The sequence below is a fragment of the Zalophus californianus genome, chromosome 4 (genome assembly GCF_009762305.2).
Source record: "Zalophus californianus isolate mZalCal1 chromosome 4, mZalCal1.pri.v2, whole genome shotgun sequence".
Taxonomy (NCBI): Eukaryota; Metazoa; Chordata; class Mammalia; order Carnivora; family Otariidae; genus Zalophus; species Zalophus californianus.
The window spans coordinates 166,933,813-166,952,148 of record NC_045598.1 but is presented as its reverse complement, the minus strand read 5'-3'; the positions used below and the strand labels follow the sequence as shown (position 1 = coordinate 166,952,148).

General features: G+C 35.2%; 1 protein-coding gene across 1 annotated transcript; it reads left to right on the top strand.

The window, feature by feature from the left end:
- The first annotated feature begins 4,437 nt into the window (after nucleotides 1–4,437).
- LOC113936464 (V-type proton ATPase subunit G 1) lies at nucleotides 4,438–5,124 on the top strand. Its single transcript, XM_027619719.2, has one exon. The coding sequence runs from the start codon at nucleotides 4,456–4,458 to the stop codon at nucleotides 4,810–4,812; it is 357 nt and encodes a 118-aa protein (XP_027475520.1). The 5' UTR covers nucleotides 4,438–4,455; the 3' UTR covers nucleotides 4,813–5,124.
- Nucleotides 5,125–18,336: the final 13,212 nt, after the last annotated feature.

Here is an 18,336-nt window from a genome sequence, read left to right as displayed (position 1 = left end):
CATTAGCTAATTCCTCTATCAGGTCATATAATTATCATTTCCTTTTGTGGTAAGAATATTTAAGATTTAGTTTCTTAACACCTTTGAAATATGTAATACAGTATTGTTGACTATAATCATTATGCTGTGCATTAGATCTCTAGAACTCATTCACCTTGTAACTGCAAGTTTGAATCCTTCAATCAACATCTCTCCAATTGCCCCGCTGCCCAGCCCCTGATATCCACAACTCCACTCTGTTTCCACGAGTTTGGCTTTCTTAGATTCCACATATAAGAGAGAGCATGCACTATTTGTCCATCAGACTTGTCTCACTCAGCATAAGACCTTCAGGTTCCTCCCATGTTCTTGCAAATGGCAGGATTTCCTTCTTTCTTATGGCTGACTGGCTAGAACATTCAGTCTTCATTCTTTCCTCTCATTAACATTTCCTCATACATAATAGTTTTAAAAATGAAACTCTAAGCATGTGCTCTCTCTCCTAAATGTAACTCAATGCTTCTTCATTGCCTACAAGATAACTTCCAACATTCCTGGTCTTATATTCAGTCTTTTTTGGTCTCAGTTGATTTTCCACATATTTATACATTATATTATTTTTCTACATTGGTCAGTTTTCCCTTTAAAGCATGCTACTTTCTTTCTTTTTTTTTTCTATAAATCTGTTCACATTATCCCCCCAAGAATCCCTCACACCAATTTCTGACTAGCCAGTTAAATAATGGCCAAAAAAACAAAAATTCATGTCCCATCCCATGAAATCAATGAATATGACTTTGCCCGGTCTTTGCTCATGTCTTTAAGTTAAGAATCTTAATATGAGATTATCCTGAATGGACACTATATCCAATGGCAATGTCCTTGGAGACAGAAGAGGAGGAGGTAGCTATAGAGAAGCCACATGAGGACAAAGGCAGAGATTAGCTCTATGCAACCACAAGCCAAGAACGCCTGAAACCACCAAAGGTTGGAAGAGGCAAGAAAGGATTCTTCCTTAAGGGCCTTGAGAAAGAGTGTGGCCCAGCCATAGTCTTGACATTGGACTTCTGGCCTCCACAGTCATAAGGGAGCAAATTTCTGTTGTTTTTAAAGCAACCAAATTTGTAGAAGTTTGTTATAGCAGCCATAGAAATCTAATACACTGACCAAATTACCAATTTCTATTCATCTTGCAATGGTTTATTCTCACCTTTAAAATGTAATGTTGCCCCCCTTCCATAGTATTTTTTACACATTTCTTATCTATTACTTTCTATTGTATACAGTAAGTATTCAGTAATCTATTTTACTTACTAGTCTGTACATTGAGGAAAAGTGATAATACTTTATAGACATCTCTATTCCCATAGTACCTACCTACCAGAGTGTCTCATATATATATATGGTACAAAAATGCTAATAAATATTGTGCAAATCAATACTTTGCTTTGAAGTTCCACTTTGAAAAATTATTTGATTCTTCTAAGTCTTTAGTGGTTCAACAGGAAGTTCTGTTGGGTTTTTATTTTCATATTAAGGATACCTTTGAAATGCAGCTTTGAAATACATATATATATATAATTATCCTCAAGATGCAGTACTTTGAAAAATTCATTTGATTCTTTTTTATTTTTTATATATTTTTTGTTTTTTCCACTTTATTTTTTCCATCATGATAAGTGTGCTTATTATTATTATTCTTTTAAATCTTGGTTCTTTATAATACAATAATGACTTCAAACCCAGTAAAGGCTTGGAATTAAAACACTGTATCTTGAAATGTAATCATGAGTTATATACATATTCTATTTGAAATATGATTTGTTGAAACAATCTTTGTCTTAAGAAAGTATTTTGTATAATTTAAGTGAAGTATCTTTTGTAAGACTAAAGGAAAGGTGTAGGTTGTGTATTTTCTCTTAATATGCTGTTACCCTTTTACAAAGCTGCATAAATAAGACTTCTCTTATGTTTGTGGGGAGAATAATTGCTAAAGGGAGATTGGTGACAGTATAATTATATAATGTACCAGACAATATCTTAACAAACAGTTGTTTATACAATGGTTGACTTCTGCAATAAAAAAATAACACAAAATGAAAAATAGGACTGAGTCTCACCCCATTTCAAAAAATAAATGTCAACATATTCGAATGTAATTTCTACAATTTCAGATTATATAACTTAGTATCATTATAGAAAGTGGGAACTGCCATTCTCCATTAATATAGTTTGATATTTTTCCAAAATAAAGTATCTTGATCTTATCCTCAAACTAAATATATTTTCTCATGAAGTCTCTGCACAATTTCCCCACCTCACTGAATTAAATATTATTCAAGAAAAACTAGCACTAGAGTATGAAAAAACATAGAAATAGAATTATCAACCATTTTATCGTTATTCAATTAACATTTAATTGAGTATCTGGCATACAGTAGGGTCCTTCGTAAATACTTATTAAATAAATTGATCTTGCATATGGTAGTTTCTTTTTTTTACAGTTGACTTTAATTTTAGAAGAAAAAGTTCAATCTCCTTTCTTAAGATAATTTTAAGAAGTTTTTATAAAATAAATTTGCAAGCACATTAGTCTTATACTAATTACCTTCAATAACTGTCTGAGTGACTAAACGTTTTTAAATATACTTCATTATCACATATATGTTATTGCTCATTATCTTCATTGATAATCTGCCTTTTTGTCACAAAGGAAGGATTGCTTTCTTGTTTTTTGTTTCCCTCTCCTCCTACTCAGAGAACTATCACCTCATTATTGAGTCCCAACTCATCTGTATATTTAGCTGTTCCCTATTTATAACACAATTTCTCTGTCTTTATATAGGTTGAAGTCTATTCTATATTCATAAACCTCCCTTGACTTAACATTCTATTCTAGTTACCACCTTTTGTCACAGTCTATTCCATTTTCTATTCCTTTCATAGTTTCTACAGATAAAAGCCTTAAGGCTACAGAACAGTTTGATAGTACTTCCTCATCTTGAGGATTCACATACAAACAGTTTTTAAGAATTAGCACCCCACTACTACATGTATCTGAGATCCATGGTTTCAGTTTCTCATCAGTTAATTATTTTTGAGTGATTGTCTTGAAATGTTATCAAGCTCTCTCGATCAGTCTTATGGATAGAATTTTACTAGCTCTTTTTTTTTGTGATGGCATAACCTCTCAAGACTCCTCATTTTCTTCAGGAAGACCAGCTCCAGCTCCTTAAAAATATGTAGCTTATTGCCTCAACTCTTCTTGAATGACAAAACCCCAGGCCTCCATTCTCCAACCTGTTCTGGGTGCCCTCCCACTCTGTTTCAAATTTGCTATCTTTGGATTTTCATCCTCTATTTCTTTTGAGATATCTATTCACTTATCACTCATGGACCCTCTTCTTTCTTGGTTTACTTTTTTAGTGAAGCACATTCTGCACTAGCTCCCAAAGAAAGGAAGAAAAGATGAATAAAAGGTGAATTTTTGAGACTGTAGATACCTCACAATATCCTTATTCAATATGAATCCTTGATGGGAGAACTGCCTTGGGATAGAATAGTAGATTGGACAGTTACCTAAAAACACTTAAAGCTTTTCTCCATTTTCTTCTACTTCAGATGTGGCTACAAAAGATTCTTATATCATTCTTATTTATGAACTTTGATCCAAATTTGTCTCTTTCCTTCTGTGTAAGCTTTAAGACTGTTTCTTTATCCACAATATTTTGAATATTTTCTGCTTGGTATGAGGATTTTTTTTATGTACTGGGATGATTATTGATGGGTTGATCCTTTCAATCTAGAAAATAATGTCTTTTGGTTAAGTAACTTATTTGTATTATTTATTTCATTACATAGTTTAAGAAACTACTTTGTTGCAGGGTGTTTAGATACTTAGAACACAAGAGAGAATAAAACAGAAAATCTGTGCCTTTAAGCAGTTTATATTCTAATGGAGGTGGACAGATTTTTAAAAATATATATATTTCAAAGAATGTTAAAAGGTGATCAGTGACCAAGGAAAAAATAAAACAACATAAAGGAAATTGGAAGTCTTAGGTTACAGAGGCGGATTGCAATTTTCAATAGGGTGGTTAGGATGGGCTGTCCTCGGAAAGAGAAATTTGGAAAAAAAAAAAAGACATGAAATTAAATGAAGGAAATAGTTCTTTGATTATCTGGTTAACTTTTCCAGGAAAAAGGAACAGTCAACACAAAGATCCCATGCAGCAACATGCTACATTGTTCAAGGGGGTAAGCATGGACGGGTAATGATCAAGAGAGAAATCAAAGGTAAGTTATCAAATAAGTGCATAGTAGGAGATGTAGTCAGAGGTGAAATAATGGAAGTAAGGTAGATTTTATAAGGCCTTAAAGGTAGGCAATAATAATACAGTTAATTGCATAAACTAAGACCCTTTTAAGAATGAAAATATGGAGGCCGCGTCCCGTGGCCTTAGAGTCGCCGCAGCCATGGCCAGCCAGTCGCAGGGCATTCAGCAGCTGCTGCAGGCCGAGAAGCGGGCCGCCGAGAAAGTGTCGGAGGCCCGCAAGCGAAAGAACCGGAGGCTGAAGCAGGCCAAAGAAGAAGCTCAGGCTGAAATTGAACAATACCGTCTGCAAAGAGAGAAGGAGTTCAAGGCCAAGGAAGCTGCGGCTCTGGGATCCCATGGCAGCTGCAGCACCGAAGTGGAGAAGGAGACCCAGGAGAAGATGACCATCCTCCAGGCCTACTTCCAGCAGAACAGGGATGAAGTCCTGGATAACCTGCTGGCCTTTGTCTGTGACATCCGGCCAGAAATCCATGAAAACTACCGCATAAATGGATAGGGGAGGAAGGATCAGCTCTGCGTGCAGATTGGCATGTTAGATGCCTTCATGGAATACGAAGCTTTAGCAAAGCTTGAGTAGTTACATCCTTGTGAAAAGGCATTAAATTATTTCTGTGTATCACGTAGTAGGTCCCTTCACTTCTTGGAGAATAGCAAATCTAGCTTCTTTGTACAAACGTAGAGGTTATCCAAAGATTTTCTCCTTTTACCTCATGTTTCTTAGAAATTTAATGTGTATACCTTGTCTGTTTTCCTATGCCTTTTAGTTCAAGCAACATATGTATCAATACTTTTTCTTTCTTAGATGTAGAAAAAAAAACTGTTCAAAGAAAGAAAGGGATTAAATATTTTTTTTCCCTAAAGCTTTCTTGAAGGTCAGGGGCTTTCTCTATGGAAAAGTAGTAAATAGTTACTGTAACTTGTGTGAAGCAGCAGCTGGCCTTAAGTCATCTCGGCTAAGGGTGGAACAGCGAATACTAGTATATATTGTTCGGGCTGCTCTTAGTTTCTCTTACCCAAAATTATTAGATGATAGAATTCAAGAACTTCTTGTATACATGTTCTTACTTGGTGTACTGATAATCATTTGAAAGTAAAGACTTTGTCATGCAAAAAAAAAAAGAATGAAAATATGAACTAAGAATAATTATGCAAAGAAAATAGGCATAATCTGAAATTTTCTTGGGCAAACTAAGACATAGGTTCACCTTAATTGTACATAATTTTAATACATTTCCTGGGGTTTTTTTGAGTGAAGTGGGGAGATATTCCTTGTGTGTTTATGTGTGTGTGTGCGTGCACATGCACAGGTGAGTGACAGGATCTTAATTAATTTTTAAAGGGATGACCATCATTGCTGTGTTGAGCCCAGATGGTAGAAAAACCAGGGTGGGAGCAAGGAGACAAGTTAGAAGACTTCTGCAAGCCTTCTACAAAATCTCTGAGAAAAGATGGTGGCTCTGAACAGGGTGATGGCAGTGGAGGTGTTGAAAGTAATTGGACTCTAAATATATTTTAAAGGTGTAAGTGCAGGTTATCATGCTAGATAGGTGAAGGCAATTATAAGCAGTTAACTGGGATTCTGTTTCTTCCATATGAGTTTGAGGAAGCACAGAAAGAACAGAGAGTGAAGAATGCATTCAAGGAAATTATGATTGACCATTGGGTTGGATAAGCAGGGAAGAAAGACATTGAGGCAGAAAGGTGCATTGAAAAGTGAAAGTATACTGGAGTAAGATCCTAAAGGGTCCTAGGAATTGTCAGAGATGGACAAATTGAGGAAGTGAGCCAGAAAAATAAGGTGTTTTTTTGTTTTTGGTTTTTTTTTGCTGTTTTTTAGAAAATGGGAAAAGAAAAAAATGAGGAGTTGACGTTCCTGGTACTGACAAGTTCCGAGAGGGCATTACACTTGAAAATGAATGGTTGAGATTGAATGATAAGAGAGAAGTTGAGGAACTGAGAGCTAGGATTTCAGCAGAATCACCTTGTTACTACTGAAGTAACCAGTCCTTAAATTATGAATGATGTTGGAGATAATTATAAAGAGCCAGGGGATAAATGAGTTTAGAAGTAAAAGGGAATGGCCTGAAAGCCAGTGAATGAACACAAACATGAGATATTAGTAAGTAACATAATTTGATCACGTGATATTCAGTGCTGGGTTTATGGAAAGAGGAATACACATGGACTAGAATCTTCATTGAGACCAGTTGTCTTGAGGGCATTTATCAAACTTGGTGAATTTAAGTATCACTGTTTGTGGTCTTGTGGAGCTTGGGGAACCAAAGGTAGAGGAAGGATCAATTCATAGATGGGAGGCTAATGGATGAACCTGTTTAAGGATGGGCTTTATAGCATCATCACAAAAGCAAATATGAGCTCATAATAAACCCATACACCTATCACCACACCTACGCACACCTCTACCTCGTTCCTCCTTTACTATTGCTGAGCACAAGGGAGAAAAAAACTCCTCTGAGGATTTGGAAATTATCAAGCATATTTGCAGATAAAATTCACAAGACTTGTATGGTTTGAAGAAAAAAAAAAGAACAAAAATTTTTGTCTAAGGTGGCTCCTGTCTGGTAGTAAAGCCAGGAACTTCATTGGAACAAAAGTAAAATGCTCTCTGAGGAATCATTTATATCCAGGTCTCAATTTTCTACCAAAAAAAAATCCATGGAAAATTTGCAACTGAAAAAAAATTCATTGAACCCACAAAAAAACCCCTATCAAATTGCTTGAGAGCCAAATGATTAAAATGGTTAAAAGTCAACACATGACAACAAAATCATATCCTCAAAAGGATCATATACTGGAATCACCAGAGAAAGAAAATGAATGGAACAATCAAGATGTTTGATTATTTGTGTGGAGACAAAGCAAATTGACATTAAAAAAAATAAAAAAACCAAAAAACTTCAATGATAAGATTTAAAGTCACAATTTGTAAATGAAGAATATGACTTCTATAAGAAAGAAGCACAGAAGAGGGAGTATGTGGTGAGGAGACGAGAGGAGAATAGCCAGAAAATCAAACTCATATCTTTTTTAATTCTTTTTATTTTTTTCAGTATATAACTTTACTCTAGAACATCTCCAGTAATTTTGTTTCCTGAAATTTAATCTTCTATTACATTTAAATTATTTTATTTCATAACCTATAACATGCCTTTTTCAAAAAAGGGATGGATTTCTTGCTAAAATATGAAATGTAAGCTATTTAAGATATTACATTCAAACTTCAGAAACTTTGGTTTGGAAAGTGTTCTCTCACCTTTGAATAGAATCTATTTTATAAAGTAAATATTTTTTTTCTTGTTGTTGTAACACAAGCTTATCTGTTTTATTTACTTAGATATTTCAGTATAGTTGACACCAAATGTTACATTAGTTTCAGGTGTACAACTGAGTGATTCCAAAGAGTCCACCAAAAAATTGCTAGAACTCATACACAAATTCAGCAAAGTCTTAGGATATAAAACCAATGTACAGAAATCTGTTGCATTTCTATACACCAATAACAAGGCAGCAGAAAAAGAAAGCAAGGAATTGATCCCATTTGCAATTGCACCAAAAACAATAAGATACCTAGGAATAAATCTAAAGAAGTAAAAGATCTACACTCTGAAAACTGTGAACACTTATGAAAGAAACTGAAGATGACACAAAGAAATGGAAAAGCATTCATGCTCATGGATTGAAAGAACAAACATTGTTAAAATGTCCATACTACCCAAAACAATCTACACATTTAATACAATCCCATAAAATACCACAAGCATTATTCACAGATCTATAACAAACAATCCTAAAATTTTCACAGAACCACAAAAGACCCCAAATAGCCAAAGCAATTTTGAAAAAGAAAATCAAAACTGGCGGCATCATGATTCCAGATTTCAAGCTCTATTACAGAGCTGTAATCATCAAGACAGTATGGTACTGGCACAAAAACAGACATAGGTCAATGGAACAGAATAGAAAATCCAGAAATGGACCCATAACTCTATAGTCAACTAAGCTTCGACAAAGCAAGCAAGAAAGAATATCCAATGGAAAAAAGACAGTCTCTTCAACAAATACTGTTGGGAAACTGGACAGCAACATGCAGAAGAATGAAACTGGACCACTTTCTTACACCATACACAAAAATCAATTCAAAATGGATGAAAGATCTTAATGTGAGACAGGAAACCATCAAAATCCTAGAGCAGAACAGGCAGAAACATCTTTGACCTTGGCCATATCAACTCCTTATAGACACATCACCACAGGCAAGGGAAACAAAAGAAAAATGATATTGGGACTTCATCAAGATTAAAACCTTCTGCACAGCAAAGGAAACCAAGGAACAAAACCAAAAGGCAGCCTGTGACTTCTCTATGCATTATACTATGCTCACTGCTGGTGTAGCTATCGTATGTCGCACGCAATGCCGTTACATTATCATTACCTATACTCCTTATGCCTTTTATTCCATGAATTATTCATTCCATAACTGAAAGCCTGTTTCTCCCACTCTCCTTCACCCATTTTGTGCATCCTCCCACCCCCTCCCTCTGGCAGCCACCAGTTTGTTCTCTGTATTCTGCTTTTTGTTTATTCTTTTTTGTTTTCTGTTTTTTAGATTCCACATATGAGTGAAATCATATGATATCTGTCTTTCTCATTCTGACTTATTTCACTTAGCATAATACCCTCTAGGTTCATCTGTATTGTTACAAATGGCACACTCTCATCCTTTTTTATGGCTGTGTAATATTTCATTGTATACATACCACATTTTCCTTATCCATTCATCTATCAATGGACACAGGTTTCTCTCATATCCTTTCTATTATAAATAATGCTGCAATAAATACAAGGGTGCATATATCTTTTTGATTTTGTTTTCTTTAGGTAAATAGCCAGCAGTAGAATTTGCGTTTTGGCGGGGTTTTTTTGGATAAATACCCAGCAGTGGAATTATTGGATCATATGCTAATTCTATTTTTAATTTTTTGAGGAACCTCCATTTGTTTTCCACTTTGGCTATCCAATTTACATTTCCACCAATAGTGCATGTAGATTCTGTTTTTTCCACATCCTTTTCAACACTTGTTATTTCTTCTTTATTCTATAGATAAGAATACCAATAAGAATATGAAGAAAAGGAAAACATAGTTATGTAATTTTGAACTGATAGTAACTTCATTGTGGATATTAGTTGTTTAGGCTAAATATTCTTAATTGCAATAAAAAACAGAATTTTGAATTCAAAGTATGCCAACTCAATTTCTAACACACTTGTTTACCATCTTTGTGACTGTATGTAAGTTAATTAACATCTCCAAGCATTAGTTTCTTCATATGAAAAATGAGAATACTACTAGCTAGTACGGGAGTTGTAATTAAGAGAAAATAAAATATGTGAAAGCCAACAAATGTTATTCAGTGCTCATAAATATTACTTTTATCATTAGTATTATTACTAACCAAAATTAAAGCAAAATATTTCAATTTGTAAGCAACTCAAAAATGACTTTCCTTAAAACATTGAATCATTATGTGAATTGAGAAATGAATTTCAGCATTTCCTTTTTTATTTCATTTCTGAGGAGGCTATCTTTGAAGCATATAGCTATAAACTCCCGGAATTAATTTTCGAAAGTCAGCATAGACACAAATAAGAACACATGATATAATTAAAAAGGAAAGCATCATGCTGCTACATCAGAAGCAGAGTATGAAAAAAGAAGTAGGAATGTCATTTCATGGTGGGAAGCAGGAGGATGCAAGTTAAACTTTTTTTTTTAAGAAAAAAAATAAAGATATGTTGAAATAGCACTCAGCCTGCAAAGTCAGAGAAGGTTAAAAATATTTATGTTATTGATGAAACAGCAGAGAGGAGGAGTCACCACAAGGTATCTATAGGCTTTCATGACAATATTTTCCATAGTTCACATTTGAAAAGCATACATTTCTTAATATCTAGAATTTAAATTTATCTCTGCAATAATTAACAGGAGCAGAAATAACCAGAGTAATTTTATGATGCTTAACTCAAGATTTGTACCACTACGTTTGTAAGTGGGAGTATCAATAGTAAATACTCCAATAAACAGTATTTATATCATTTTATGTGCATTTGTAGATAAATACATAGATGCATTAGTTAGCTTTTGCTGCATAACAAACCATCCCAAAATTCAGTGGCTTAAAACAACAATCTGGTATCTCACAGTTTCTGTTGTTCCGGAATTCAGCCACATCTTGGCTAGGTTCTCTGGTTCAACATCTTTTACAAGACTGCAGTCAAGCTAATGGCCAAGAATGTGATCTTAATTGAAGGCTCAACAGGCCGGATGGCTTGGAGGCAGGGAAGGATCTGCTTCCCAGCTCAGTCATTAACATTCACAGGATTCATCTCCTTAGGGGTAGTTGAAGTGAGGGACTCAGTTTCACATTGGCTGTTGGCCAGAGGCCTTGCCCAGTTACTTGTCACATGAGTCTTTCTACAGGGCAGTTCACAATATGAAAACTGGCTTCCATCAAAACAAGTGAGAGAGTAAGAGAAAGTGAGCAAGAAAGAAGCCAAGGTCTTCTTGTTGCCTAATCTTTGAGCTTTTCACCATATGCTATTCATTAGAAGTAAGTTACTAGGTCCAGCCCACACTAAGGAGTATGGATTATGTATAATACTAAAATACTAGAAGGTGAGGATCATTGGGAGCCATCTTCGAAGCTGACTGCCAAGGGGCTCCTGGGTGGCTCAATGTGTTGAATCTCAGACTTCGGCTCAGGTCCTGATCTCATGGTTGTAGGATCGCGTGTAGGGCTCCACGCTCAGTGTGAATGGGCTTCAGATTCTTTTTCCCTCTCCCTCTCCTTCTGTCCCTTCCTGATTGTGCTCTCTCTCTCCCCAAAATAAATAAAATCTTGGGTGCCTGGGTGGCTCAGTTAGTTAAGTGACTGCCTTTGGCTCGGGTCATGATCCTGGAGTCCTGGGATCAAGTCCCACATCGGGCTCCCTGCGTCTGCTTCTCCCTCTGACCCTCTTCCTTCTCGTGCTCTCATTCTCTCTCTCTCAAATAAATAAATAAAATCTTTAAAAATAAATAAATAAAATCTTATTAAAAAAGAAGCTGATTGGCACAACAGACTATATATAGATACATAAATATGTATATTATAATATTGATTATGTATATCTATATATATAATCATACTACATACATATTTGTACATAAACACATATTTACATAAAATATAAAATGCAATATATAAGTAGGATGCATAAATATAATAAACATATAATATATACATTTATATATAAATACACATATGCAAGAATATAAAAATAGAAATATTTGTTTATACTACATATTTAGTAAACAGTACATTTTAAAATTTAGGTTTATTAATTCTAAATTAATCATTTTGTTTGCACTTAAAATGTTCAGATATAGATAACTTCAAATATTGCTAGAGTGTTCTTGAAAATGTATAGTTTCAAATTTCCACTTTTAATCAAGAATATCAAGCATAGAATTTGTACAGCAAATGAAGAATAGTGCTTTTTTCAATAATGGTGGCTAGTGTAACCCAATTTTGGTTGGCTACAAATTATCATATCTTTGACATGTTTATTTGTAGTTATTTATGTTTTGCTGAAGAGATTATTTTCATTTTTTTGAAATATTTTTGACAAAGTACAATCTTTTAAGATATTAATTTCTTCACATTTTCTCCAAACATTATTTTCACATTATGAAGCTAGTGACATACTATGTGGCAACTAATTAATGATAACTAGTTAATTTCTAAATAAGTATGTGTAGGATTCTTTGTTTCATATAAGTATAAAAATAGGAAAGAATCAGTAAAAGTTAAAGTTAAATTATTATCAAAGGCAATAGAGAAAGAAAAATATTAATAAAATGGGTATATTGACTATCTTACAGAAAAAACCCTAAGATAAACATTAATGTGATTAATATATTTCAAAAAATCTTATATTTTAATATTAAAAATACCTTGCTGCCAGAAAAATGTTGAATTATCTCATACTCCTCTGGGGGAGTTCTAGTAGCAACGGTATTGTATGTTCTTCTAATAAGGGAATTCACATTTTTTGCCTCATGGCTAATGCTACCTATAATAATAGCAACTTTCAAATGAATGTCAAGCTTGCTCTATTTACAGAGGCACTTTGCAAGAGCAAGCTAGGGAGGCTCAGATCAGTTCATTTTCAGAAATTCTTTTTGGGTTCTGATTAGTTAACTATTAAATAAAGTAATTATTCCAAACCTGAGGTGAAATTCAAAATGCTGTATTTAGCAAGCACTGTTGCACTGTCAGTCAGCAGGGAGAATAGAGCTGGCTCTTAAGTATAACCAGAAGATACTGTTTGAATGACAGCTTAGGAAAATAGCGCAGACGATAGGAGTTATAGGTGTTCTACCAATTACCTGTCAATCAATGGCTGCATGGGCATACTAATTTTTATACTGTAATTCATATGGAAATGTACTGTGGTAGAGAAAGAAGCTTGTAAAAAATAAATGCAACTTAAAGATAGGGATAAAACTTGATGAATGTGAAAAAATGTTTGCTAGCCCTATTTTCTATATTCTATGATCGATATAACACACACTAGAAAGTAACTTCAAGTTACTATCACTTAGGAAATGGAACGTCAGAAACACAAAATAGCGTTCTTTCACAATGAAGGTCTCTCTCTTTGCTTCTGAATAAGACCACTAAAGTCTTTTTCATTTATTATTGTTTATTCACTAAAAGTTTTAGAGCTGTTAAGTCATCATCACAACTAAATCCAGAGTAACAGCACTATTTTTTAGCCTTAATTTACCATCTTTGATCAGATTCCCACATGTGATCTTGCTACCGTAAGGATTACAAAGACATGGGATAAACAGCACTTGATACAAAAAGTGTACAAAATATTACAAAAATATGCAATAGTAATTCTGTAACAAAAAACTTGTTTATTTTCTGTCATTTGTAATCCTGGGCGCCCTCTTTGTAATACAGGGCAAAAGACTTTTAGCTTATGTCTAGGACTAATAGTTCCACTTTTGTAAATCCCATTCTACCTAGAACTTCTATCATGTATTCTCTCCTTTTTAAAATATGTTTTCCATTTCTCTCATTATATTATACCCTTGCCTTCAACGGAATTCTCTTCTCCTTAAAACTAACTAACCAAATTAGAAACCTTAACCTTCCATGACAACTTCCTCAATATTAACTATTTTTTCCTAGGCAAGATTTCTGACATGGTATCCTACACAGGTTATATTCTCCATTCCCTTACCTCCCATTTATCTGTTTTACCTGCTGAAATTCAGTGTCAATCCTCCCTGCTCTGGGAAATCCTATGGAAATTCCCCAGTCTCTCACACGGAATTGCTTCTCAAAGGGACTACGTGTTTATTCTGAGCAAGGTTCTACTGTCTCTTCCCCTTTCTCTCTGGGTATGCCCTGGTCCCTTAATGATTATAGTGAGAGAGTTGGTGACAGGTGTTGGAAGAGTGGGGAAAAAAAGCAAATTTCCTCAGGAAATAGCACTTGCGCAATTGGAGAGTAATGATGGTGGTAGCTGCTCAGGATTCTAATTAGAATGGCTTTAAATATCAAATGTGGAAACAGAGAGTAGTGGGCTATTTCTTTTTTGTTTTGTTTTGTTTGTTTGTTTGTTTGTTTAAAGATTTTATTTATTTATTTATTTGACAGAGAAAGACAGCAAGAGAGAGGGAACACAAGCAGGGGGAGTGGGAGAGGGAGAAGCAGACTCCCCGCTGAGCAGGGAGCCCGATGTGGGATTCGATCCCAGGACCCTGGGATCATGACCTGAGCCGAAGGCAGATGTTTAAGGACTAAGCCACCCAGGCGCCCCATTGGGCTATTTCTTCTGATTTACTTCCTGTTATGGGTTGAATTTTGTCTCTCAAAAAGATGCTGAATTCTAGCCATCAGTGCCTATAAATGTGACTTTATTTGGAATTAGAGTATTTGCAGTTGACAAAGTTCAGCTGAGGTCATTAGGGCAGCCCTAATCCAATACGAATATGTCCTTATAAAAGGGGGAAATTTGGACACAGAGACCATCATGTGAAGTTGAAGGCAGACTAGGGTGATGCACCCTTTGCCAAGAAATGCGAAAGATTGTCCACAAACAACCAAAAAATAGGAGAGAGTCATGGAACAGATTCTCCCTCAAGGCTTCTGATACCAGCCCACTGATACCTTGATCTTGGACTTCCAGCCTGCAGAGCTGTGGGATAATACATTCCTGTTGGTTAAGCCACCCAATTTAGTGGTACTTTGTAACAGCAGCTCTTACAAACTAATTGTGAAAATAAAGGAAACCTCATTAAAAATGGAGTTGGAAAAAAACTGGAGTTGGGCATCCCTGAAGGGGGAGCTCTCATGCACTACCACCCACCCTAAGAAGCATATCTCAAATTCCCCACCTGGAAGAAGTACACACCTCAGTCGTAGGAAGAAAAAACTTCTTGCCCAGCTGGAGCCCAGCCCATGAGACGCTGTCACACCCAGCCAGTAAGGAGCTGCAGCAGCCCCTCCAGCTTCCTTCTTGCCTGTGTAAAAGTGAGTCCCTCTCCCATGTTCTCCAGGCTTGGCTATGGTTCACCGTAGCTCACTCTTCCCGAATTGTGATTCTCTGCTGTTCCTGAATAAACTCATTTTTCTAGTAAAATAGCTAGTTCTTTTGAGGTCAACAAATTGGTCATGTATTCCGTTTCAGGAAACGAAGTGTTAAGAGATCATTGTGTTCTGCTTCGGTCAGTTTTATTAGACATGCACTTGTAGGAAAGTTCTTCTTTTTTCGTTTAAAGGGTATATTTTGTTTCCTATGATGAAAAATTTCCTGGAATTATGAACATTCATGAATTTTTAAAATGAGAAATTCAAAGGGGCTTTATGAGGTGAGCAAGAATGTTATCATTTTAGACCGCAAATCTAAAAATATCAGATGTTTAAATAGCATTGATTTTAAGTTATTACTATAAAAACAGCACACGTTCTCTGTAAAAACTTGAAATAAAATGAGGATGTGTATGTCACCGCGAAAAGCACTGTGTTCCAGCTCTTGTTATGGATGCAATAAAGAATTAGAGATCCGTGCCCCAACGGAGAGCAGAAAATACTATGATTAAAGCCATCAGTAAACTCTCTAGAGCAGAGCCGGCAGGTTTCCTGAGCTGGAACCTGCCCCTTGGTTGTTTCGGAATTGGATTTTTATTTGGTCTTTCTGGGCTGGGAGGAGCTGTGATGTCTAGTAGGGTGGTCTCTAATGGAGGCTGCTTCCAATCTTTGGGAGACTCCTCCTACAGGTTGGGAGGAGGAGTTTTTGACCCTACAAGATTTGTACCAGACTGGTCATGGCAGGCTTTCCCCCATGCGGGGGGGGAGGGGGGGAGGGTGGCTGTAACTGCACTGTGGATGCATTATAATGAATCTAGGGGTTACCCTGGGTCACAGGTGCAAGAGGAGAGCGCATGCTCTGCACCTGTGGCTCTTGGTCTCGGAAGCCACGAGGTCAGGATGTCCCGTTCCTGGGCTTCTAAGGTGTAACCAATTTATCACCATCCTTGCCTTCAGCTCATGTCTAACTGCCTACTCTATCTTCCCCCCTCCCTCAAGAACTGCGGACTCTAAAATCTTTCAGGTCAAGGAATGAATGCTCCTCAGGGGTTCCTTCCACTGCTTACATCTATCTTCTACCTAACATATATATGCAGGCACAATAAAAAATATCTCATGGTATCAGTTCCCAGAGATAAATATTCCCATCCAGCCATTTTTTCCCTATTATTAGGTATACTTCTATAATCTTATTTGAAATGCATTATCAATATTTCATTAAATAATAATAGCAAAAAATGTTAACCATTATAAGCAATATTAATTGGGCACCCATACTCTGCCAGAATATTATGGATTCAGCCTAGACTTTGATTGACATAAGCATTATATTTGTTTTCATTTTTAGCTGTTAAAACTGAAAACTTAGAGATTTTTATTATATAAACATTTTTATGCTTCTCTGAATATTGCTTTTGTGTAAAATCCTGGGTCTCTTTATACAACCATTTAAAATGCTTTTGGCAAATATTACAAAATTGCACTTCAACAATATTATATTAAATTATAGTGCATTTAGAAAATTATGAGGGTTCATTTGGCCCAACCCTACCAATACTGGATCCTCTATTAAAAAAACAAAACATAAAACAAAACTAGCAATTTGGCAGTTATATTGTTAGTTAAATCTAGCAGTTAATTTACATTTCTTTAAACATTAAATAAATTTATGGGTCATTAATATTTACTCTTTTTTAATTAGCTTTTGCAATATGCATTGAGCTGTTTCTTTCTGAGATTGTTCCCAATGAAGGATCATATCCTGGTTATATTTATATTATATAATTTATCTGTTCCTTTGCTTCAATTGATTAGATAAAATTCAGCTACTAAGACCCAACTGGAGCCATCAAATTACCTTCCTCAGCAATTTAGAATTGGAAAACCATAGAATTCAGTCTCCATTAGTACCTATAACTAGGAACTGCTATAAAGTTTGGTTTGAGGGGCACCTGGGTGGCTCAGTCGTTAAGCATCTCTGCTTTCGGCTCAGGTCATGATCCCAGGGTCCTGGGATGGAGCCCCACATCGGGCTCCTTGCTCAGCGGGAAACCTGCTTCTCTCTCTCCCACTCCCCCTGCTTGTGTTCCCTCTCTCGCTGTGTCTCTCTCTGTCAAATAAATAAATAAAATCTTTAAAAAAATAAAGTTTGGCTTGAGCAGCCACTTTTGGATGCATTCATGATGAAGTAGATGATGGAGTGTTACATATGTAACATATTCAAAATGTGCTACATCTTCATTGTCTAGTATGATAGCTGCTATCCACATGTGGCTCTTGATTATTTGAAATGTGACTAGTGTAACGGAGAAATTGAATATCTAATTACATTTCATTTTAATTAATTCAAATTTAAATAAATAATCACATACTAAAGACTATTGTACTGAACAGTGTGGCTGTAGACAGAAAAGCGTGAAGCTTGTGTGCGGAGAAAAGAGAAATGAAAGAGTCTGTGGCACTGGAGAAATGGAGAGAATAGTGGACAATCTCTGAGAGCTTTTGAGCTTCATGGTTTTTTTGTTGCAATTTCTGATGAGGCTAAGCTGTACGTTTCCTGCTCTGAATTTAGTGATACCAAATGCTGGCATTATAAATAATATCCCAGGTCTTTTCTAAGGTTATTTTTCTATTCCTGTTTTCTACTTGACTCAAATTGTGAAACATACATTTTCCTAGAAGATTATTTATCTAATTGGAAATTTGACAATTGTTAGAAGTCACTATTAAAAACCTTTTACTTCATATGTGATGGTGTATCTTTATTTTCTTGGTAAGAATTAGTGTGAATTCCTTAAATATTTTTTCTGTTCGCTAGCTAAATGATTTCTGTTATTTTTTTGTCTTTTGCTGCTTGCTTTTTATTTATTGTAATTTGAACAATATCTTAATACCATATAAAGAAATAATTCTTATAAACACCAGGCCAGGTATTTTCTATCAGAAAAATTCTACCTAAATTAAAAAAAAAATTCAAACTTACTTTAACTCTTTCAGGAAACATAGAAACCTAATCAAATCACAATTCCTATTTACATCATAATACTCATCCTTGATATCAAAACTAGAAAAAAAAATCGTAGGCCAGTCTCATTCCTAAAAACGTAAAATCTTAAGCAAAATATTCGCAGATCTCAGTAAAGTATAAAGAATATATCATGATATAATTGGATTAATCTCAGATGAACAATTCAAGATTTATTGAAAACATTTTTTTAGATGTTAAATAATTAGAAATATATATCAAAACCACAGAGAAGAGTGTTTTACAGGACAACACTGTCAACAGTCCTAAAGTTGATGAAAAGATACAATGTAATGATAATGAGAAACCTCCAAAAATCCTCATGGC